At 40.4% G+C, this 26829-nt stretch overlaps 1 protein-coding gene across 1 annotated transcript in view; it reads right to left on the bottom strand.

Moving 5' to 3' along the window:
* LOC128693885 (uncharacterized) overlaps positions 1–26829 on the bottom strand; it is a 127832-nt gene extending 101003 nt beyond the window's left edge. Inside the window, exons 1-2 of the mRNA XM_053783749.2 lie at positions 26451–26829; positions 13274–17094 (exon numbers count right to left, since the gene is read on the bottom strand). Coding sequence (XP_053639724.2) covers positions 13274–16137 — 2864 coding nt within the window. The 5' untranslated portion in view covers positions 16138–17094; positions 26451–26829. The remainder of the gene's footprint in view (positions 1–13273; positions 17095–26450) is intronic.

Here is a 26829-nt window from a genome sequence, read left to right as displayed (position 1 = left end):
GTCACAAGTATTACTCCCAGTTACAGGTATTACTCCCAGTAACAAGTATTACTCCTAGTTACAGGTATTACTCCGTCACAAGTATTACTCCCAGTCACAAGTATTACTCCAAGTCACAAGTATTACTCCCAGTCACAAGTATTACTCCCAGTTACAGGTATTACTCCCAGTAACAAGTATTACTCCCAGTTACAGGTATTACTCCGTCACAAGTATTACTCCCAGTCACAAGTATTACTCCATCACAAGTATTACTCCCAGTCACAAGTATTACTCCCAGTCACAAGTATTACTCCCAGTCACAAGTATTACTCCCAGTCACAAGTATTACTCCCAGTCACAAGTATTACTCCCAGTCACAAGTATTACTATCATGTGGGAGTTCGAACACGTGGATTGGGTAAAAATACTCACGTAGGCTGGAAGTACGTATATTGTAACCGAAGTATGTGGACGGGCGCCACAGCCGATCCTGCCTCTCTCGCTCACTCTCGTATAACTGACTGGCCGCCCACAGTACCCATATGTGAGGGGGTCTTTGAATACTGCTGTGGTCAGCACAATATGAATACAGACAGTGACTCAGGCAGAGACGGTTGGTAGTGAGTCAACTACTGGTACACTGGTTACTGGTAACTGGCTACTACTACTGAGATTACTCCCAGTCACAAGTATTACTCCCAGTCACAAGTATTACACCCAGTCACAAGTATTACACCCAGTCACAAGTATTACTCCCAGTCACAAGTATTACTCCCAGTCACAAGTATTACTCCCAGTCACAAGTATTACTCCCAGTCACAAGTATTACACCCAGGCACAAGTATTACACCCAGTCACAAGTATTACACCCAGTCACAAGTATTACACCCAGTCACAAGTATTACTCCCAGTCACAAGTATTACTCCCAGTCACAAGTATTACACTCAGTCACAAGTATTACACTCAGTCACAAGTATTACACCCAGTCACAAGTATTACACCTATCATGTGGGAGTTCGATACGTGGATTAGGGTAGAAATACTCACGTAGGCTGTTATTACGTATAATCGTAGGTATGTGGAGAGAACCCGCAGCCGTTACCTATCTCCTTGGTTACACTCGTAAAACTAACTAGCCGGCTGGCCAGTACCCCGTAGTGGGTCTTTTGAAAATAGTGTCAGCTCAGCACAGACCGTGACTCAAGACGGTTGGTCGTTGAGTCAACGGACAGGTTACTGGTAACTGGTTACTGGTAACTGGTTACTACTACTGAGAGCTCGGCGACGCTAACGTATGTCGTCCCGACATACAACTAATACAAACTAGAGATGGCAGGTATACGGCTTGGGCTGATTCTATACAATGTCAAAGTACACAACATGAAACATTATAGATACATAAGTAGAACATTGGAATGAAAGCTTACGTAACTGAAACTGTAATGTAATACAAGGTATACTATAGTACAACTTAAAACTCAACAAATGAACAACGAACTCAACATTGAGATTACAAGTGATAAAAACAAAAATTTTGATCGATCGATCTGTATTCATGTAATCTACGGATTCTGAGGAAGGAATATATACAAAGAAAGAGTGTTTAACAGAAAGGCAGATTCGGTGCACGCAAATCTAGACTGTTAACTCTCAGAATGCGGATAGAACACGAACACAAAAAAAAAAATTCTTGAATACTGATAAGTTGATACTGTAACTATTCATCTATACAGGTTATTTACATTTAACCCCAACTCTGCTAGGGTAAGATTGGCATATGCAGAATGGGTGTCATCTCTGGGAGGATCAAACTCTGTAGCATTGGCTAACTCATGCTGTATTTGAGGCAAATCTGAATTGGAAGTTACAAATGATACTTGAGGATTTCTCAATACCTGTCGTGTACGTAGGGAATAACGACATTCAGGTTGATCATCTGACTGAGTATCAGAGGAAGAGAGTACAGGATCAGGAGGATTGTCAGAGTCTGTCACATTAGTCTGGGTTGGAACGTCATTATCATCACATACTAACTTCATATGATCCAAATGCGATTCTTTATACTGACCAGTACTAATCTCTCTAACCTTATACTTATTACCAGTGATATGTTCAACTACGCGATAAGGACCAACAAACTTTTGATCAAGCTTTGGCATTGCAGACGTTTTGTTAAAGTTAGTCAGCATAACTCTCGAACCTACTTTGATTTTGGATGGCTTTACTCGAGTATTTGCGACTCTTGTAAATTCAGCTGTTGATTTATGAAGTGTTTCACGGATTCTTCTAAAAACACTTTGAGCTAAGCTGGTACGAGTTGCTACGAAATCATCAGGGTTGTAATTTGGTTTCGGATTAGAATATAACAACTCATAAGGCAAACGTTTATCTACACCATACAATGCATAATGTGGAGTGTCACCTATAGAAACATTGTAAGCAGAATTTATAGCACACTGCACATCAGGTATAACTTCATCCCAAGTTTCACTATTGGGATTGATAGTGGCTCTCAATACATCAAGTACTTTCTTATTGGTTCGTTCCGCTAACCCATTGCTGGCAGGATGATGAGGAACAATGGTGGACTTAGAGATCTTGTACAAGGTACACAAATTTTCAAGAATTTCATTACAGAATTCACCTCCATTATCTGTTACTAGGGACTTAGGAGTGGTATGCCTGCAGATAATGCGTTCTTTAAACGCTTTAGCTACTGTCTCGGCAGTCTTATCTGCAATAGGAACTAACTCGCAATATCTGGTGAAATGGTCTACCATAACACACAGATGTTTGTTACCTTGGAGGGAACATCGGAAATTAGTTAACAAATCTAGCGCAACTCTTTCCCAAGGTTCGCTAGTAGTTGGATACACTTGGATTGGATTAGGACCATTAGCATTGCCTTTATGTTGCATGCAGACACTACATTTCCTAACATACTCAGAAATATCAGTTGCCATACGAGGCCAAAAGTATTTCAATCTGGCTTGTTTTACTGAACGATCCATACCAGGGTGTGCAACACCTGGTACATCGTGAACTAGCTGTAAGGCTACATTCACTAGTGACTGTGGAATTACTAACTGGTATACTCTTCTGCTAGGAGTACCCAACTCGGCTGTTCGATACAGTAATTCTTGGTTCATGACAAAGTCACTGATGGGAGCTGGTGGCTTCACAGTCAGAATAAGATCTTCCTGGAGCAGGAATCGTATCACACCAGACCACATGGGATCTGTTCGTTGAGCATTCTTTACATCTTCAGCACTAAATGGAGGGTCTGCAGTTACTATACTAACATGTCGCGATAAGGCATCTGCGACTACATTTGACTTGCCAGGTAAATGCTCAAAGGTGGGATTGAACTCTTGGATAGTCAAGGTCCATCTAGCTAACCTTCCAGTAGGTTGTTTGTTCTGGAATAAGGGTATCAGTGGAGCATGATCTGTCAAGACATGAACAGAGTACTGATAAATAATGTCTCGGAAGTGCTTTAAAGACCATACTATTGCTAAAGCTTCTTGCTCAGTTACTGTATAATTACGTTCAGCCTTTGTAAGGACTCGGCTAGCAAATGCAACTGCGTTGTACTTGCCATCGGTCTTCTGAGCTAGTACGGCACCTATGCCAATTGAACTAGCATCAGTTGTCAGATAGAAAGGCTTAGAAAAATCTGGAAATTTCAAAATTGGAGCAGATGTTAGCTTTTCTTTTAGAGTTTGGAATGCTCTTTCTTGACGGAAGGTCCAAACAAAAGGAGCATCTTTCTTAAGCAACTCAGTTAGAGGAACAGCTATGGAAGAAAAATTGGCAATGAAAGATCTATAAAAACCTGCTAAGCCCACAAAGGATCTTACGGCATCAGCAGTTTTGGGAGTTGGAAAATTTAGTACTGCAGTTACTTTACTTTGGTCAGTCGTAACCCCTCTAGGAGTGACTACGTGACCAAGAAACTTAATTTCTGATCTGAAAAATTGACATTTTGACAGTTTGATCTTTAAATTGGCTTCTTCAAGCTTACCAAGTACTACATCAAGTCTTTTCAAGTGTGTATCCACGTCTTTAGACATGACGATTACGTCATCTAAGTACACCATAAGTGCATTACCTATGAGACCTCTAAAGATATTAGTCATGAGCCTTGAGAACGTGATAGGAGAAGATCGTAATCCAAATGCCATACGGAGGAAGTGATAATGACCTGTAGGAGTGGAGAATGCAGTTAGTTCTTGGCTGTCCTCGTGAAGAGGGACTTGCCAAAACCCTTGTAACAAATCTAGGGTTGAAAAGACTTTGTTATCTCCGATATTACGTAAAAGATCACCCAGTACAGGGAGTGGAAAGCGATCTGGAATGGTTTTTGCGTTTAACTTCCTAAAGTCAATTACTGGACGCCAAGTACCATCCTTCTTAGGTACTAGTATCAAGGGTGCATTCCAAGGGGAATTGCTAGGTGCAATAACTCCATCATCAAGCATTTGATTGATCAATTCTTCTGCGACAGCAACTTGTGAATGAGGCATTCTGTACGCAGGTATGTAGATAGGTCTAGTACCAGGTTCAAGTGGAATACGATGGGACAATAAGTTCGTTATACCCATCTTCTCACCTGGTAAAGCAATGGCTTTACGACGTTTGTTCAACAGAGTCAACAAACGCTTGACTTCATCTGGGAAGTCAGTGGGAGCTAAGTCTTTCTCCTCAACTGGTGGAACAGATTGATCCAGTGAAATGGATGAGGTCTCCCCGGCAGAAATAGCACCGACCCACTGGTCAGGTGACAACTCATCCTCTACCTGAACAGGGTAAGGATAGTGAACAAGGTCAACAAGATTGGTATTTGCTCTAAGGCGAACACTGTGACCAGAAGTGTTGGCCAGGTAGAAATGGATCTTACTATCTCTTACAACATGTAAGGATGGTTCAACAAATAGACCTTTTACTTTGCAGGAATCACTGTCAACTAGGACGTTATCACCATCTGGAACACTAGGAACAACTACAGACACTCTAGTGAGAGCACTAGCCGCAACAGAAACGTCTTTCTGCAGACGGCACGTGACATCAACAAGAGATGGCATTACTAGTTGCAAGTAATTGTTTTCCGACAAGGCGTCCCCTGTGGAGAAACTACTACTCGAACTAGCAGGCATTGCAGGGATAGGTTGAGCACTCAAGGCAATCTGAGCGTCCTCGGACACTTGAGGCATCGGACTATCCTGCAATTCTGAAGGTATAGGTGGAACACTGATGGGAGTGACAGAATTACCAGTGCCTGACCGCTTGGGTACGCTACTGGAGAATGCATTAGCTTGTAAGGACTTAATCCGTACATCATACTCTGCAGCAGTATAACAGATTTCTGATCCAAGCTGGTAACCCCAGAATGGAACGATCAAGTCGTCAATTTGTGCATGCCATCGATAAGGGTCGAGCACAATGCGTAAGTCTCGCATGGAAGCAAATCCCAGTAGAAGGTCACCAGGGAAAGTAATCTGATCGACAACAAGGAAGGAAACAGTGAAGTCTCTACCTTGGATAGAAAAGGTTAGGGCAGTCGTACCTCGGACACGCAGGTGAGAACCAGATACTCCACTAAGGGAGGACACAGGAGTCGGTTCTACGAGAAGGACATGTCGTAACTTCTTATCCTTAAACAAACTAGACCTAATAATATTGATTTGCGCACCAGAGTCCATGAACAATTGAACGGGCGCATTATAAACAGATGCTTGCACTATAGGGCCTATGGTTGCATTGGAAGTTATGTGCAAACAAAAAGGTGGATTTTCATCAGAAAAGACTTGTTCTACTCCATCCCCAAAATCATCTATGTCAGAGACATGTGAAGCAACAACCTCAGCAGGGTTGTCATTCTCGAGACTGCTTAAGGCTTCAAAGGAGTTGTGAACGGGGATGGTGTACTCATTATCACCTACTGTCACCATGGGGCGGTTTGACTGGGGCGCTCGAATTCCCCCGAATTGGAAGAACGAGCCTGGTTCTGGTGAGTTTGAGAATTGAATGAATGAGCCTGGTTCTGGTTATTTTGAAAACCACGAGATCTGTTTCCTCGACGGGTTCTGCGGTTGGAACGACCACGGAAAGATCTAGAGTACTGAAGGTTATAGAGAGCATTACACTCAGATGTGTCATGTCCATGTATTCTATGATAATTACAGTAGGGAAGATCTGAGTACTCATCATCAGTACGACGTCTCTTAGGGTAACTATCAGGACAATTAATTGCAATATGGCCACGGAAACCACAGTTGTAACAATTCCGCCGACTATGGTTACTGAATGTACTATGAATACTACGAGGTGTATAACGACTCTGTACACTGGTTCTTGGTGATCTCTGAGATGGTTGACGACTACGATTTGTCTCTGTGGCGCAAACAAGAGGTGGTGCAGACTGAGGCATATGTGTGACATTACTTTTAATACAAGGAAAAGTACCCTGGGGGCACAAGGAACGTACATGATTTAAGGCTGTAAGTGGTTCCATCGTTACAGTTGGAGGATCAGCCTCATAAGCACACACAGAAGCAGGCGGCATTAGTTCTTTAATTGCTCCAAAAGCTGCTATTTTAGCAATTGATTCTGTAAATGGTTTAGCCTCGTCAGGGAGAAAAGATGATGATTGGACAGCATTGATAAATGATGATAAAAGTTTGTCTAATCTAACAGCAAATGCACTCAACGATTCAGTACTCATGGGTGTAGCATTCACTAGTTCTCTAAGAACGACATATGGATCAGCTGTTTTTACTGGGACAAGGAAAGAACGAATCAGTTCCTCATATTGTGACCACTTAGTAAGATTCCTGAAGTCTCGCATATCAAGGAGATCAACAACGTGAACAGCAGCAGGAGATCGATAAAGAGCTTCTTTAGCAAGTCTGATGAGGCTTTCCTCTGAAGGAGGACCTTCAGCTAGGGCACTAGCACGAGAACGAATGGCTGCAAACCATGCTTCAAGACTATGTACATGGCCATTGAATAAAGGTAACGCATCAAGGGAATCACGAGTATAACTATAATATCTCGGTGTCTGAGTCGGTCTGTCAGTCGGTAAGGAACTGTGAGGACTGATGACAGGACCAGCAGTAGTAGCCTGAGAGGTCTGAGTATCGACATTCACTAAAGTATCACTTGACGGTATGTGAGACATAATGGCAAAGTAACACGAGAACAAATAAAGCAAAAATAATGAACAATAAAATGATATAAAATTCTAGAATTGAAATGAAAAGATATACAACTAATTCTGCAGAATAATGTCTAAATACACTGCAAGAGGAAGGAAAACTCAATTTAAAGGACTATTGACCAAGAAAAAAAAATTTACATTGAAATATACAAGTAAAAATATTACTGGAGACTGAATTAAATTCAAAATGAGCTGTCTTTACTCTTGCTAATAAAAAATTAATTAATTAAATTATTTAAATCAATGTGAAAGTGTAAAATAAAATTATTAAATTGTTAACTGGGAAATTTTAAATATTTTCTAAGAATGCATAGACAAAATTAAATTATAAATCATAAAAATAGCAATAAAAGAAAATAATTCACTGCAGAACAGTTCAACAAAATAATTCACTTCAGAACAAGTGCAACAAAATAAGGTGTAGAAACAATCACTGCAGTAATAAAGTGTCACTGGGAAAACTCAGGTAAAATAATGAATTAAAATATGAAGACCAAAAAAATAAACTGATTGAACACTTTAACTCTTAATTGTAAATTAGACAAAACAATTTACTCAAACAGAGTAAGAAAACACTTTACGTTAAAAGTAATTGAAATTGCATCAAGAGTGAATTTGTTCAAGAATTATAAAAAATAAAACACAGGAACAAAACAGGGAATATAACACTTACAGTGACGGAGCACACAACAGTATTAATTTATTCTTACAACAAATTCCTGCTGTGACTGATACAACAAAATCTTGCTGTGACTGATACGACAAAAATTTGCTGGCAAAAATAATGGTACACAGTCTGCGAAAAAATTAGAGGAATGAGACACTGCTGGCATACGAAAAAAAAGACACACATAGAAATAAATGGATAATTTGGTATGCTGAAAGAATACAATAAAAAAAAAAATGAATCACTTCACACAGAGTGACTGACTGGTACACGACACAATAATACTTACTAGAGACAGGAGTAGCATAAGAAAAAAACACAGAATAAAAAATATAAGATAAATAAAAACACTGAAAAATATTGTAAAAATTAACGAGTCAAAGAAAAACTGAAAACACAAGGTTTAGAGTACACAAACAATTTACTATAAATGTCTCACACACGCAAATGTCTTTAAATGCAAGAAAAATGTCTCAAGGAAATTATCACTGAAGTCGGGAGTAGGAGACGGACGGTGAGTACTGGTGGGGGCGGGTGTATGGTGTCCTGCGCGGTGATGACGCCTCCCACATTCACTGTTGTCGTGAAGAATGTGCTTTCTAGGCGAACTCACATAACTGGCTTTATCTCGTTGGCACCAGCTACAATCTCTTGACCAATTATGTGAGCCAAAACAGTACTAGGACCCGGTACAAGGGTGCAAACAACCACAGGTAGATGAGTGGATGGCTGGTGGTGGTGGTGGGTGGATGCTTCTGCCGCGCACCCCGGGTGGTGTGAGAGAATGGTGAGGGGGGGGACGCTGGGGGTCTGCCGCGCACCCCACTCACCCACGAAGGTGGCTTGAAAAACCCACTCTATGCCACAGGAATGGTAAAAACCACTCTTAGCATCCAACAGGGAGCACAAAGCGATATAAACAATACTTCAGAGGAGCTTGGCTTACTTCTTACTGCGTGGCTTACTTCTCTCTCTCAGCTGGGTTAGAAGCTGGGTTGGCTGGCTGGCTTACCCCACGAGAATGGATGACTGGAAGACGTGTAACGATGCACAAAGCACGGAGGAGCAGTTGGATGACAGGAGACAGGCTGGATGATAGGCTGACTGGCGTTCACTTCCACAGTCTGGCTTACTAACTGGCTTAATTGCAAAATCCGGGTCAACCCCTCGGAGATTGAAGCAATTAGCACACGAACTAAGCCAGGAAGCTTGAAACGGCTGCAACAGGCTTGCAGGCAGTAGGTAATGAGTGAGGGTATAAGCTGCTGGCTGGAGGGTGTGAGGGGAGGGCATTCACCTTTGACCCTGCCGGCTACTCACAACAGTCTTCAAACGCCTTGAATTACCCTTAAAAACGTAAATCCACGCTCCACACCGCTGCACACCATTTATCATGTGGGAGTTCGATACGTGGATTAGGGTAGAAATACTCACGTAGGCTGTTATTACGTATAATCGTAGATATGTGGAGAGAACCCGCAGCCGTTACCTATCTCCTTGGTTACACTCGTAAAACTAACTAGCCGGCTGGCCAGTACCCCGTAGTGGGTCTTTTGAAAATAGTGTCAGCTCAGCACAGACCGTGACTCAAGACGGTTGGTCGTTGAGTCAACGGACAGGTTACTGGTAACTGGTTACTGGTAACTGGTTACTACTACTGAGACACCCAGTCACAGGTATTACACCCAGTCACAAGTATTACACCCAGTCACAAGTATTACTCCCAGTCACAAGTATTACTCCCAGTCACAAGTATTACTCCCAGTCACAAGTATTACACCCAGTCACAAGTATTACTCCCAGTCACAAGTATTACTCCCAGTCACAAGTATTACTCCCAGTCACAAGTATTACTCCCAGTCACAAGTATTACTCCCAGTCACAAGTATTACTCCCAGTCACAAGTATTACACCCAGTCACAAGTATTACACCCAGTCACAAGTATTACTCCCAGTCACAAGTATTACACCCAGTCACAAGTATTACACCCAGTCACAAGTATTACACCCAGTCACAAGTATTACACCCAGTCACAAGTATTACACCCAGTCACAAGTATTACACCCAGTCGCAAGTATTACTCCCAGTCACAAGTATTACACCCAGTCACAAGTATTACACCCAGTCACAAGTATTACACCCAGTCACAAGTATTACACCCAGTCACAAGTATTACACCCAGTCACAAGTATTACACCCAGTCACAAGTATTACACCCAGTCACAAGTATTACACCCAGTCACAAGTATTACACCCAGTCACAAGGTGTTGTAAAACTTTGTAAAAATATGAATGAATTGGATATAACAAATTACCATAGTGGAGTATTATTAAAAAAATATATGTATAACTTTGTAAAAAGTGCAAAGGAACAATGTATAAGCTAATAACGAAATGCAGAATTTTACAAACAATAAAAAACACTTAATAATAATTCTGTAAAAAGTGCAAGAAGCAATAAATAATTAAGGAACAAAACGTCAACACCAAAACCAACGTCAACACCAAAACCAACGTCAACACCAAAACCAACGTCAACACCAAAACCAACGTCAACACCAAAACCAACATCAACATCGAAATCAACGTCATCATCAAAACCAACATCAACATCGAAATCAACGTCATCATCAAAACCAACGTCAACACCAAAATCAACGTCAACACCAAAACCAACATCAACATCGAAATCAACGTCATCATCAAAACCAACGTCAACATCAAAATCAACGTCAACATCAAAACCAATGTCAACATCAAAACCAATGTCAACATCAAAACCAACGTCAACATCAAAACCAACATCAACATCGAAACCAACGTCAACATCAAAACCAATGTCAACATCAAAACCAACGTCATCATCAAAACCAACGTCAACATCAAAACCAACGTCAACATCAAAACCAATGTCAACATCAAAACCAACGTCAACATCAAAACCAACGTCAACATCAAAACCAACGTCAACATCAAAACCAACGTCAACATCAAAACCAACGTCAACATCAAAACCAATGTCAACACCAAAACCAACGTCAACATCAAAACCAACATCAACATCGAAACCAACGTCATCATCAAAACCAACGTCAACATCAAAACCAACGTCAACATCAAAACCAATGTCAACATCAAAACCAACATCAACATCAAAACCAACGTCAACATCAAAACCAACGTCAACATCAAAACCAACGTCAACATCAAAACCAACGTCAACATCAAAACCAACGTCAACATCAAAACCAACGTCAACATCAAAATCAACATCAACATCAAAACCAACGGTAACATCAAAATCCAACATCGACATCAAAAACCAACGTCGACATCAAAAACCAACGTCGACATCAAAAACCATTTTCAGTGTCAACACGAATGTTACCACTAACACCAATGTTACCACTAACACCAATGTTACCACTAACACCAATGTTACCACTAACACCAATGTTACCACTAACACGAATGTTACCACTAACACCAATGTTACCACTAACACCAATGTTACCACTAACACCAATGTTACCACTAACACCAATGTTACCACTAACACCAATGTTACCACTAACACCAATGTTACCACTAACACCAATGTTACCACTAACACCAATGTTACCACTAACACCAATGTTACCACTAACACCAATGTTACCACTAACACCAATGTTACCACTAACACGAATGTTACCACTAACACCAATGTTACCACTAACACCAATGTTACCACTAACACCAATGTTACCACTAACACCAATGTTACCACTAACACCAATGTTACCACTAACACCAATGTTACCACTAACACCAATGTTACCACTAACACCAATGTTACCACTAACACCAATGTTACCACTAACACCAATGTTACCACTAACACCAATGTTACCACTAACACCAGTGTTACCACTAACACCAATGTTACCACTAACACCAATGTTACCACTAACACCAATGTTACCACTAACACCAATGTTACCACTAACACCAGTGTTACCACTAACACCAATGTTACCACTAACACCAATGTTACCACTAACACCAATGTTACCACTAACACCAATGTTACCACTAACACCAATGTTACCACTAACACCAATGTTACCACTAACACCAATGTTACCACTAACACCAATGTTACCACTAACACCAGTGTTACCACTAACACCAGTGTTACCACTAACACCAGTGTTACCACTAACACCAATGTTACCACTAACACCAATGTTACCACTAACACCAATGTTACCATTAACACCAATGTTACCACTAACACCAATGTTACCACTAACACCAATGTTACCACTAACACCAGTGTTACCACTAACACCAGTGTTACCACTAACACCAATGTTACCACTAACACCAGTGTTACCACTAGCACCAATGTTACCACTAACACCAGTGTTACCACTAACACCAATGTTACCACTAACACCAATGTTACCACTAACACCAGTGTTACCACTAACACCAATGTTACCACTAACACCAGTGTTACCACTAACACCAATGTTACCACTAACACCAGTGTCATCCCCAAAAAGAAACGTCAACACCATCACAATCAACATTTATACCAACAACAGTTTCAACAATAACACCAATGTCAATACCAAAACTAAAGTCAGTATGAACTCCAACATCAACACAAACACCGAATTCAACAACGACACAAACATCTATGCCAACACCAACGTCAACGCCAACACCAACGTCAACGCCAACACCAACGTCAACGCCAACACCAACGTCAACGCCAAAACAATGTCAACTCTAACACCAACGCCAACACCAATGTCAATCCCAACACCAACGTCAACGCCAACACCAATGTCAACCCCAACACCAACGTCAACGAAAACACCAATGTCAACCCCAACATCAACGTCAACGCCAACACCAACGTCAATCCCAACGCCAACGTCAACGCCAACACCAATGTCAACCCCAACACCAACGTCAACGCCAACACCAATGTCAACCCCAACACCAACGTCAACGCCAACACCAATGTCAACCCCAACATCAACGTCAACGCCAACACCAACGTCAACCCCAACATCAACACTAACACTGACATCAAGCACCAACACCATCGTCAGACCCAACACCAATCACAACACTATTGTCAACACCACTATCAACTTCAAAACCAACATCATCAACACCATCGTCAGCATCAACGTCTGCATTTTAACCATCAACAATGTTACCATCAACAATATCAGCAACAACAACGTCAACATAAACATCGTTAAAATTAACAGCAACAATGTTAACACGAACAAAGCACCAAAATGCCATTATATAAACCATTCACCTGATTAACAATAAAAACTATAGTTGATGGTGGTACCATCTGTAGTAATATCTATTACATCAACGTCAAAAACTCACCGAGGTTGTAGTCGTTGTAGGATTTCGTCGGAGGTGGTGGTTGCGTCGTCATGAAGATAGTGGTGGTCCAGTTCCAGGCGTGTACAGCGGTGGTTGTGGGTGGCGAGGACATCTATCAGGTCTAGCAGGTCCGCAAGGGGCAAGTCAACCTCAACACTGATGTTTACCTGTAATGGTCTCATGTGTGGTAAGAGAGCCATGCAACTCCTTAAACGATTATCCTTTATAAGCATTACTTCGCTAGTACTGAATAAGCGTGATACCGCCCTAGCGATGTCTTCATTGTATTTAGTGTTTTCTAGGAAATCCAGCAACTTGTCATTGTCTGTAGGAATAATGTTGCCGTTAAAGATACAATTGTCCTCGTCCTCATCGCTCATTCTAGACTTGTCCTCTTCCTCGTCCTCGTTGCTCATTCTGGACTTGTCCTCTTCCTCGTCCTCGTTGCTCATTCTGGACTTGTCCTCTTCCTCGTCCTCATAGCTCATTCTAGACTTGGCCTCTTCCTCGTCCTCATTGCTCATGCAAAACTTGTACTTGTTCTTGCCACCAGACTTGTGGAAGAGATGGACAACCTCCTGTGCAATGGTTTCCGGCACCTGATCAAGCAACAGGTACAATAATCCGGCCACATGCAGCAGAACATTGTTGTACTTTGTCATATCTTCAGAGGCTCCTCTGACACATTGTTCTAACACTCTGCTGATGCTGACAGGTGTTACTAGTGTACGTGATGTTGGTGTAGGTGATGCTTGAGTAGGATATCCTGATGATGTAGATATTGCTAATGTAGGTGGTGGTGATGATGAGAATGCTGCTTGTGTAGGTAATGCTGGTGTAGGTAATACTGGTGTAGGTAATGCTGATGTAGGTAATGCTGATGTAGGTGGTGGTGTTATAGGTGAGATTGATGCTGAAATGGTAGGTGCCTGAAAAGATACAGGTGGTGTTGGGTGTTGAGTGTACAACACTGGGACTGCAAAAGATTGTAGCTGGTCATTAAGTAACATCACAATATGCAGAGCACTGAAGAAGTCTTGAATTCCTTTGTGGGGTGCAGAGTACCGCTCCTCGATGCCTTGCCATGTCCAAATTGGCTTCAAACTCAAGAACGCAGAAAGCATCTCTTCATAAGGTATATCGTGTTCTTTACAAGCAGCTATCAATCGTTCTACTGTGTCTTCTTCAAGGGTTAACTGTTCACGCGAGAGGCTCTCTAGTGATGTCATGTAAATTAGTTTCAAAATTTCTTGAATACTTCTCTTAAGATGTATTTTATCCATAGCCTTTGTCTTTGGACAGTTCGCCAATCGCTCTAACAACTTATTTTGACACAGATCATGAATTTTATGGTAGAGCTCTGTTTGAGTGATAGTCGTTATGTCAAATTGATCAGGTGCTTGATCCCAGATGTAAACAAGAAATGTTAAATTCATTGGTAATCGTAAGTGATCGTAAAGTCTGTAAATATTCGCCAGATTATTTACCAGTTCTTCCGTTCTTCTGTTACTCATCGTGTGCTTAGTTATCTCCTGGTGAATCCGACTCACAAATTCTTTCATGTCGTCTTCAATAATACCTCGTAGTTCAACATCTGTCACTTCATAACCTTCAGGGATCGTCATCCTAAACATTTCGATTTTTTCAGGTCTTGAGGTGCACATGAAAGTTGTGTAAGAAGAATTCTGAAATTCGAATAAAAGACTTTGGAGTAATGATCTGGAGTTGTTATTAAGCTCATCCAAACCATCAACTATTATTAGGACTTTACAAAGCTTTATTATTCTAGGTAAAACTTTCCTGAATTTTGCTGAAACATCTGATATCAGGCGGTCTAGGAGATCCTGGAAGGAGTTCATGGTAGTGTCTCTGCACTGTACCCATAGCAGCAGATCATAATTATCTAAGCCTTTTATTTGGCTTTGACCTCCCTGTATCCATTCCTGTATTACCAGGGTCACTAGCGTGGTCTTGCCACTCCCTGCCAATCCTTCTAATAGGAGTATTTGAGGTCGCTCAGTGACACAACTTACAGATGATGGCACAGATGTAGTCTGGACAAGTTTGAAAAGTTCACAAAAGTCAACATGCGAACCATCTTCTACAGGATGTCCTTTTACAATGTCGATATTGACAAAAATTTTGTCCACTCTAATTTTTAAGTTTTTGTTGATAAAAGACAATGGGTCGATATAAACGATCTTTTGGAAGATCTCATTCAGTTTTTCACAACTGTCGTTAATGATGATCTGTTTTATATCATCGCTACAAAACCTTATTATATCTTCTTCTCCGAGTATCTCATTCATGATATAATCCAAGTTATCATTCATTTGCTTGATCTCCTTGTCCACTTCAGCCATATTTTGCCCATAGCGCTCTCCGGATGCCTTAAGACACCCAGTTAACAGTTCCCGAAGCTTTCTTATAATTTCAAGATAATCATCATCAGGAACTGCAAGTTGGGTGTGAACAGCAACGTTCCGCACGTTGTTTATAGCAGTAATATAGTACTCCATTTCTGTACTCTCATCGATCCATTTTGGATCACTGAAAGCAGCAACATTTTCACACGCTAGTTTGATACTCAGATAGAGCAGTGGGATGTCAAACTCTGTTCCATCTGGACTCATATTAATCAATTTCTTTTGCGTTTTATTAAACCTTTTTTGACTTCTTGGGACTTTTAAGTAGTTTGCTGAAGATGTATGATGCAAGTTATTTAAGTAATCATCCAACTTTATACAAGAAGGTTTATCTGGGGTTCCCCAGGAGAACGTGGTATGCAGCACGCGCCTACCACACAAATTCAAAGACTTAATAACTCTGAAGCCATTATTTTCCTCCTTAGTTATTGAAGCCATAGTACATGAGGAGAAAATTCATAAGATTTAATAATGCTGACAGAGCTACTCTTGCAACTAATGCTGCTGGCTCAGCTCTTCCTGCCTCTGCAACAAATGTTGCTGGCAGAGCTTTTTCTGTCTCTGCAACAAATGTTGCTGGCTGAGCTGTTCCTGCCTCTGCAACAAATGTTGCTGGCAGAGCTGTTCCTGCCTCTGCAACAAATGTTGCTGGCTGATGTCTTCCTGCCTCGGTAGATGATACTGCTGGTTGAGCACCAGTTGCTCCTTCTAATTTTGCTGCTTACGAACACTCTGGTACTTATGCAAATAATGTTTTTGATTTAGCTTCTTTATCTTATGTAAATAACACTGCTGACCGAGCTTCTGAGACTTTTGGAAATAATGCTGATGCCACTAAAGCGGCGGACTGTCTTACTGATAATGTGCAAGTAATTTTGTTGACGGAGTTTCCGAGTTTTCTGAAGAAAATACCACTAAAAGGTCTTCTGATACTTCTGGAGATAATACTGCTGACAGGTCTCCTGACACTACAACAGATAACGTTGCTGTCTAAGCTACTTCTGTAGAAAATGCTGCTGGTGGCATTACTATTTATTTTGCAGAAAATGCTACTAACAGAGCTCCAAATACCTTTTACGGACAAGTCTGCTTACTAAACTGCTGACATTTCTGCAAATAATACTGCTGCTGAAACTTGGTATTTATGCAGATGGTGATGCTGACAGTGTTATTGATGCTTGTGTAGATAATGCTGAGGGAGCAGATGGTGATGCTGACAGTGTTATTGATGCTTGTGTAGATAATGCTGAGGGAGCAGATGGTGATGCTGACAGTGTTATTGATGCTTGTGTAGATAATGCTGAGGGAGCAGATGGTGATGCTGACAGTGTTATTGATGCTTGTGTAGATAATGCTGAGGGAGCTTCCTATACATCTCAGGGGATATCATTACAGCTGAAAAAATAACTTTACTGAAATACACATATTAAAATGACAATATGAAATGTTTATATTATTATAAGTGACAGCTTAATATACGCATGTTAGAAATAAATATTATATATATATATATATATATATATATATATATATATATATATATATATATATATATATATATATATATATATATATATATATATATATGTATATATATGTATATATATGTATATATATATATATATATATATATATATATATATATATATATATATATATATATATATATATATATATATGTATATGTATGTATGTATATGTATGTATTTTCATATAGCGTGCGATCTTAACTATGCAAGACAAGCCACGGGGGTGGAAATCTTTAGCTCAAGTACTTTCACACGTCCCAGTGCATCATCAGGAGCTATGCAATGTTGTAAGAGAGCAACTAAAACAGGGAGAGAATTCTCAGGGTAGCGTAGCGCGGATGTGTCACCAGCCACTGTTACTCTAAGAATGGTTGGTGCCAACCCCACCCTACCACCATCCCCCTACACTCCCCATATGAGGTAGGAGGGTTTCTGAGATGTCAAGTATGACATTATAAGGTATAATAACTAGCCCCAAGCTTGTTCTAGTAGTTTATAACAGGTCATGTGGTTCGAGCAAATACGTTTCTCATTGGATACTATACACATGGATTGCTATTATTCTGTGTAACCTTTTTAAAGAATAAAATGTCCTGAGGTACTTGAATGTTCTATTGAAGTGCTGAGAAGTTTCTCTTCCTAAATATTGTCTACTATTCTTCTCAGTGTCGGTTAATATGCCTGACTTGGGAATCTTATATGCCTTTTCGATAATATATCTATGATATAAATATCTAGTAATACCTTTTAACCTCTCCTCATGTTATCTCATAATCTTATGTGCTTGTCACTAACAGCTAAATGCGTTATATAACCATAACAACTGACGTGGTATGAAGTTTTGGTGCGTAGACACTCGTCGGACGTCACCAATCCATCAACCCACTTGGCATAATGAGCAATCCTGTGATTTTGTACAACAATGTTGTTTAAGATTGTGTACAATGGACTCTACTAAATAGCTATCGAGCTCGTATACCCCACAATTTGACTTATGTACTGTATTCCTTTCACGCTTCAAGAGTGAAGATTCAATTATGTTTCTGTCCATGACAGAACTATTTGGTACTATAATCTAGGCAGCATCCCATTCCGGTGGGTGATTACATGAACTAACGTGGTTAAAGATAGCATTAGACTTCTGCCGTCCTGACTGATTACTTATGTTGGCCTATTCTGGTTTCCAGGAATTTCCCTGTTTGACCAGTATATGAGAGGACATTTAGTACGTGGGACCTTGTAAACGTCACCAACTTTATTGGAGGGTGTTGTGGAAGATTACATTTATCTGGATATAACATAAGGTACATACCAGTAAATAGTAACAATGATAATTATTATTTATCAAAGTTACATAGGCAAGTAGGAATTTGGGACACCTAGGTCCCAAAAAATGTCCCCCTTCGATACCTACAATTGTCATATCCACAAGTTGCTCTAGACCTATATTAACTACAAATGAAATGTGCATCACCAGGAATTCTGGTAAATATATAAATTTGTGGACTGTATATTAAAATTAATAAATGATTACATATGCACATTTATATAACAGAAGGAGAATTTATAATCATAACCCTCACCAATTTGACTGGAGATTACTGTGTATCATACTCAAAAACCTCACTGTCTACATTTATGAAAATAACACTAGCCAGAGCTACAACATAAACAGACTTATCTGAGGTTCCTGGAGTTGTCCTTTCCATTTGCTTAATGCTCAAGTTATGCAGAAGTGCACATCCAACAATTTCGGCTCCTATTTGAGAAGTGTCAGCCCAATATAACCTCTAGAGCAGTGGTTCCCAAACTTTTTCAGCTTGTTACCCAATTTAACATGCCACATAAAGCATGTTACCCCTTTCACAAAATGTTGTTATTATTGATATATATGGCTAAACGTGAACGTATACAGCCTCGCATACTCTGCTAATCCTAGCAAAACCATTGAAAACGTAAGAACCACACATACATTATATATAAAATTAATAATAGCTACAAATTCACAGTAACAGTGGGTAAATACTAACTATATACTGCACAGGGCAGTACACATACATACCAGCTTATGTCTACCTCGGCTGATGCTCACAGATAAACTGACAGTGTGAAATAGAGGCAGCCTCAGGAAGTGAGTGACGCGTACTGGACAGGTCGATCTGGGCTACTGAGTGACTTTTGTCCTGAAGCATACTTGTCAAAATACTTTTGGGTTTCCACACACTTAGCTATATATTTTTTCTTTTCTAATACTGTATATTAGTTTTTGATGTTTATTGTTATTTGGTTTAACTTTATTACTTACTTATAATAGGTTTACTTTACAACTTTATATACTAAGACAAAGTTAACAATAATCCTCATACCGGGTACCACATTGTTTTCTTGATTTTCAGAATTCATAACTTTTTTTCTGTCACCCCTCCATTACCCCCCAAAAATGGTTAAATTACCCCCAGGGGGTAATTTACCCCCAGTTTGGGAACCACTGCTCTAGAGCGATGAAAATTCTTCCTCTTTTCACTAACGTTTTCTTGCCCAGTTCAAAAAGATAGTGAGTCCCCTCGTCCGCGCAGGCGCACAACTTCCCATTTTTTATAACATAATTTTTATTAAATACAATATAGGCCATCAATTTACATATAAACTACTGTATTTCCAGAAAATATATACAGTATTTTCCACAGGTGTGTTTTTAATCGGTCTTCATTTCACAGTCCATGTGTTTTTGAAAGCAAGGTTTATATTGATCTTTTTTAGTGTCTTATGTAGAAAAACCAAATTCTGGGACGTGTGAAAGTTCTTGAGCTAAAGATTTCAACTCCCCGTGGCTTATCTTGCATATATATAAATATATATATACTATAATTCGTGCCAGATAGGTAAAACTGGTCAATTAGCAAGAACTCATTTGAAATTAAGTCCTTTCTAAAATTTTCTCTTATATATTTAAAGATATATTTTTTCATTTATGTTAATGTTAGAATTAATAATTTTATGCTGAAAGTACCTTAGAAAACTTAACTAACCTTATTATAACAAATGCAATTGAATTTACCCTAATCCATATAAATATATTCTAGATAAGTTTACAAAGAGAGGTTAAGAGAGTGGTGAAGCAATGTAAAACGAGAGCAAATGAGAGAGTGGGTGAGATGTTATCAAAAAATGTTTTTGGAAATAAGAAAAAGTTTTGGAGCGAGATTAATAAGTTGAGGAACCCTAGGGAACGAATGGATTTGTTAGTTAAAAATTAGGAGAGAAGAGTTATTAAATGGAGAGTTAGAAGTATCAGGAGGATGGTGGGAATATTTTGAGGAATTGTTAAATATTGATGAAGATATGGAAGATGTGATTTCGTGTATAGGGCAAGGAGGAATAACATCTTGTAGGAGTGAGGAAGAACCAGTTGTGAGTGCGTGGGAAAGTGCTTGGGGCAGTGAGTAGAATGAAAGGGGGTAAAGCAGCTGGGATTGATGGGATGAAGATAGAAATATTAAAAGCAGGTGGTGATTTAGTTTTGGAGTCATTGATGCTTTTATTTAATAAATGTATGGAGGAGGGTAAAGTATCTAGGGATTGGCAGAGAGCTTGCATACTTCCTTTATATAAAGGCAGAGGGGACAAAAGAGAGTGTAAAAATTTTAGGGAAATAAGTCTGTTGAGAATACTTGGTAAAGTGTATTGTAGAATTATTATTGAAAGAATTACGAGTAAAAGAGAGTGTAGGATAATAGTGGAAGAAGGAGACTTTAGGAAGGGTAGGGGGTGTATAATAGACCAAGTGTTTACAATGAAACATATAGGTAAACAGTATTTAGATAAGGGTAAAGAGGTTTTTGTGGCATTTTCGGATTTGGAAAAGGAGTATGACAGGGTGGATAGGGGGCAATGTGCCAGATGTTGCAGGTGTATGGTGTAGGAGGTAGGTTACTCAAAGCAGTGAAGAGTTTTTACGAGAATAGTGAGGCTCAGGTTAGAATATATAGGGGAGAGGGAGATTATTTCCTAGTAAAAGTAGGCCTTAGACAAGGATGTGTGATGTCACCGTGGTTGTTCAATATATTTATTGATGAGCCTGTAAGAGAAGTGAATGTTCGGTTGCTGGCAAGAGGTCTGGGGTTAAAAGATAAAGAATCTAACAAAAGTGGGAGTTATCACAGTTGCTCTTTGCTGATGACACTGTGCTTTAGGGAGATTCTAAAGAGAAGTTACAGAAGTTGGTGGATGAGTTTGGTAGGGTATGTAAAAGAAGGAAATTAAAAGTGAATACATAAAAGAGTTAGGCGATGAGGATAAAACGATTAGGTGACAAAAGATTGGATATCAGATTGGAGGGGGATTGATATCAGATTGGAGGGATATTCAGATATTTAGCAGTGGACGTGTCAGCAGATGGGTCTATGAAAGATGAGGTGATTCGTGGAATTGACGAGGGGAAAAAGTGAGTGGTGCACTGAGGAGTCTGTGGAGACAAAGAACTTTGTCCATTGAAGCAAAGAAGGGAATGTATGAGAGTTTAGTTATAGTAACTCTCTTACATGTGTGTGAAGCATTGGTGGTGAATGTTGCAACAAGAAGGCTGGAGGCAGTGGAGATGCCATGTTTGAGGGCAATGTGTGGTGTGAATATAATGCAGAGAATTCGTAGTTTGGAAATTAAAAGGAGGTATTGAAGAGGTGTTGTTGAGGTGGTTTGGACATGTTGAGAAGATGGAACATCATACAGCGACTTCGAGAGTGTATAAATCTGTAGTGGAGGGAGGCCAGGGTAGGGGTCGGCCTAGGAAAGGTTAGAGGAAGGGGGTAAAGGAGATTTTTTGTGTGAGGGGCTTGGACTTCCAGCAAGTATGTGTGAACGTGTTAGAAAGGAGCAAACGGAGACAAATGATTTTTAGGATGTGACATGCTATAGGAGTGTGAGCAACGTAACATTTATGAAGGGATTCAGGGAAACTGGCAGGCTGGACTTGAGTCCTGGAGATGGGAAGTACAGTGTCTGCACTCTGAAGGACGGGTGTTAATGTTGCTGTGTTATAACTGTAGTGTAAGTACGCCTCTGGCAAGACTGTGATAGACTGATGAAAGTTTTTCATTTTTGGGTCACCCTACCGTGGTGAGAAACGGCTGTGTTAAAAAAATAAGTTTACAATGTAATAATAAGTAAACAAAATGCTACGATATAAATGCTCCTATGATTTAAGTATCTTAATCACTGTTATCTTCTTCAATATTACTTCGCACTTATCTACATTAATAGCTAAAATGGAAATGTCAGACCTTGTATTATTATCTATTATCATCATCATCATTTTTGTCCTCCAATTGGTCTTGTAAATTGTATTGTATATATATGTATATGTATAATATTTTAGCGGTGTTTGTATAAATTATGATTGGTAAGGGTTTAATGGTTCATCTTCCCTTTTTGGTGTATTGCTTAAATACTTCTCTTATCCTTCCCCACTTTCCCGTGTGTGTCACGTGACCCCAGTTGACTCCAACCATGGTTTGTTTGGTTGCAGCAGTTGGGTTTTACCCTCTGACTAGACCACATCTAGTTGTCATTATACTCTCCTCTTGCCTGGTTGATCAGGCTCTGATCCACCAGGAGGCCTGGTCACAGACCGGGCCGCGGGGGCGTTGACCCCCGGAACTCTCTCTAGGTAAACTCCAGGTTGTTGAGAATTCTCCAATAGCTTGAGAGACTGTATATTCACTCAACTTTTATTTGAGTGATTACTACGATAAACTTCACCATTTACGTCTCTCTGTTTAGAGATAGAAGAAATAACAGTATATAATATATACCTGCATCTGCATAAGTGATAATTATTTGCTGGGGGAGTTGGAAAGGTGAGAGGGAGGAAAGGGGACAGAGAGAGTGATGTGGAGGTGGAGAGAGTGGGAAGGGGGGTAGAGGGAGAGGGAGAGAAAAGGGGAAGGGAGGGAGAAAAGAGAGAGGGAAAGGAAGAGAAAGGATCGAGAGAGAGGGGGAAAGGAAGAGAGGGAAAGGAAAAAGGGGGGAGGGAGGGAGAGGGAGTAGTAAGGGGAGGAGGTGGAGCAGGAGGAGGAAGAGGAGAGCGTGAGGGAGGGAGAGAGTGGGAGAGTGTGACAATGAGACAGAAAGTGTGAGAGAGTGGGAGAGAGAGATAGTAAGAGAAACCGTGAGAGTGAGAGAGTGGGAGAGTGAGAGAGTGAGACAGTGAGATAGTAAGAGAGTAGAAGAGTGAGAGGGTGAGACAGTAAGGGAGAGTGGGAGAGTGAGACAGTAAGAGAGAGTGGGAGAGTGAGACAGTAAGAATATGAGAGTGAGAGAGTGAGACAGTAAGAGAGTGGGAGAGTGAGACAGTAAGAATATGAGAGTGAGAGAGTGGGAGAGTGAGAGTGAGACAATAAGAGAGAGTGGGCGAGTGAGAGAGTGAGACAGTAAGAGAGAGTGGGAGAGTGAGAGTGGAAGAGTGAGAGAGACAGTAAGAGAGTGGGAGTGAGAGAGTGAGACAGTAAGAGAGAGTGTGGGAGAGAGTGAGACAGTAAGAGAGTGGGAGTGAGAGAGGGAGACAGTAAGAGAGTGGGAGTGAGACAGTAAGAGAGTGGGAGTGAGAGAGTGAGACAGTAAGAGAGTGTGAGTGAGAGAATCAGTAAGAGAGAGAGAGTGGGAGTGAGAGAGTGAGACAGTAAGAGAGTGTGAGTGAGAGAATCAGTAAGAGAGAGTGGGAGTGAGAGAGTGAGACAGTAAGAGAGTGGGAGTGAGAGAGTGAGAAAGTAAGAGAGTGGGAGTGAGAGAGTGAGACAGTAAGAGAGTGGGAGTGAGAGAGTGAGACAGTAAGAGAGTGGGAGTGAGAGAGTGAGACAGTAAGAGAGTGGGAGTGAGAGAGTGAGACAGTAAGAGAGTGTGAGTGAGAGAATCAGTAAGAGAGAGAGAGTGGGAGTGAGAGAGTGAGACAGTAAGAGAGAGAGTGGTAGAGTGGTGCGCCCTCTATACCCCTCTTGTCAAACTTAATTCTTATAACATAACATTGCGTTCATTTCCTTCTTTAGCAAAATTGGAAATGAGCCACCTTGTACTATTACTACTTGTCTGTACAATTATTTCTGTAAGTGTCCACTATGTATTTATATCTGGCTGGATATACGTAACTTTACCATGTGTCTGTTTTATGTAAAGGAGGTAGATTATTATCAAATGATCCAATCCTCCATGGGTATGGCTAAACCTACTTTTCTGTTGTTGTTAACACCCTCTCAACCCCCCCCACCCCCCACCCTTTCCCTATTTGGTCAAGTGTTTGCCGGGTCAGAGTCAAGCTAGGTGGTCAGCTTGGACCAGTGTGGTTTCACCTGCCGACCGGTCAACACTCCTTCTCTGGTCTTATTACAAAGTTGTTAACTGGTCTTCTACCTCCACAGTATATTCTCAGCAATACTTGTACTCTGATTCCTCTAATTATAAAGCTAGCTAATTACATAGAAGATTGTGTTTATGTGAGTAATTATTTTGATATAATGTCTCTCTTAGAAACTAGACTTTAAGACATCATAAGGGAAGTTATTGTAAAAGTTTACCTGTTGTATATACGTCTTATCTGTATAAACATTAAATATATTTGTCCCATGCTGACATTTTATCATATCTATGAAATTACTTTATTAAACTAAGATTATAGTTGAAGTTTGTTATTATCCCAAACTCTGTGTAAATTGTTATTCAGGAATCCCATATGAAGATAATATCTATCTTAGGCGTAACAAGAGTGAGACAGTAAGAGTGTGAGCGTGGGAGAGTGTGAGAGACAGTAAAGAAGTGAGAGATTGAGAAAGTAAGAGAGTGGGAGAGTGTTAGTATTTATGTGTGTACTCAACTAGTTGTACTCACTTAGTTGTGGTTGCAGGGCTCGAGTCACAGCTCCTGGCCCCGCCACTTCACTGGTAGCCACTAGGTCACTCTTCCTGCTCCATGAGCTTTATCATTTCTCTTCTTAAAGCTATGTATGGATTCTGCCTCCGCTACATCACTTCCCAGACTATTCCACTTTCTGACAATTCTGTGACTGAAAAAATACTTCCTAACATCCCTGTGATTCACTTGAGTCTTCAACTTCCATCTGTGACCCCTTGTTCCTGTGTCTCTTCTCTGGAACATCCTGTCTCTGTCCACCTTGTCAATTCCTCTCAGTATTTTACATGTTATCATATCCCCCTTATATCTCCTGTCCTCCAGTGTCGTCAGGTGGATTTCCCCTAGCCTCTCCTCGCAGGACATGCCCCTTAGCTCCGGGACTAGTCTTGTTGCAAACCTTTGTACTTTCTCTAATTTCTTTAGTGCTTGGCTAGGTGTGGGTTCTAAACTGGTGCTGCATGCTCCAATATAGACCTGACATACACGGTGTACAGGGTCCTAAACGATTCCTTATTGATATGACAGTGTTGTATTGTGCGTACTCACCTAGCTGTGGTTGCAGGGGTCGAGTCACACACACACACACACACACACACACACACACACACACACACACACACACACACTCTGTGTATGTGTGTGTGTGTGTTGACGAGCCACTTCGTATGTACACACTGTCGTTATGTGCCTAAATTTTCCTGTCAGTTCTAGAAACCTGTTTATCCTGTCCTTACCATTATTTGGCAGTTATGTTACTGTATGTTTACTGTCAGTTTTGTCTGACCTTAGCGCCTGCCGGCGCACTCACTAGTGTGTGTGTGTCGGCTAAGTCTATGTATGATAGTCAGCTCTCCAGAGTAAAGATTGTGACCCCGAGCTACCAGTGATGCACGGCCGAACGCTAATCGGTCATGTGGGTGTGTGCATGTGTGTCTGTGTTATGTGTTGTGTGATGTGTGTTTGTATTGAGTTTGTGTTGTGTGTGTGTGTGTTTGTGTGAGTGTGGGGCGTGTTGTATGTGTGTTTGTGTGTGTGTTTGTATGTGTGTATAATGGAGGTGTGCTTGTTTATATAATTGTATGTTTGTGTGTGTTTGTATGTGTATGTATATGTGTGTACGGTGTTAATGAAGGACTTTCTCAGTAATGTGAGTGCTGAGTCAAGGTTGCCAGCCTCACCACAGGCTGTGTCAGTTCATCAGCCTCTCCAGTATAACTACCAATAACATTGAACATCACTAGTTCACTGCACTCACGAAGCAACAACTGTGTAAGTAAACAGTTCACATGAATAGCATCTACGTAACTAGAAACATTATCTTACCTTGTTGACCATCCCAGTGATTTTTTCAGTGAACTTTACGTCAAATATGATTTTTGACTTATTAGATAAGAAGATATGACACACAACGCGTCACTCTTCTCGCTATGTTTACTTGTAGATGATCTGGGCGCAGCCAACACTCAACACTGTTATTCATTGTTCCTTGAGAATGATGTGGACGATCTGCCTCTCCTCACACTATCTACCCAATATTATCATTCTGTAGTCACTCAAGTATCCACGAAAAAATATATTAGCTTTTTATCAAACGTTGTGCTTAACACTTCAAGAGTTAATATGCTGAAGTTAGCAGTGTTGGCAGTGAAGTATTAGCAACGAGATGATGAGACGCACTGACAACATTGCTGACCTTGCAACT

Source organism: Cherax quadricarinatus, chromosome 33 (genome assembly GCF_038502225.1).
Source record: "Cherax quadricarinatus isolate ZL_2023a chromosome 33, ASM3850222v1, whole genome shotgun sequence".
Taxonomy (NCBI): Eukaryota; Metazoa; Arthropoda; class Malacostraca; order Decapoda; family Parastacidae; genus Cherax; species Cherax quadricarinatus.
Note: the sequence above shows the minus strand (reverse complement) of the source record. Positions and strands in the feature narration are given on the sequence as shown.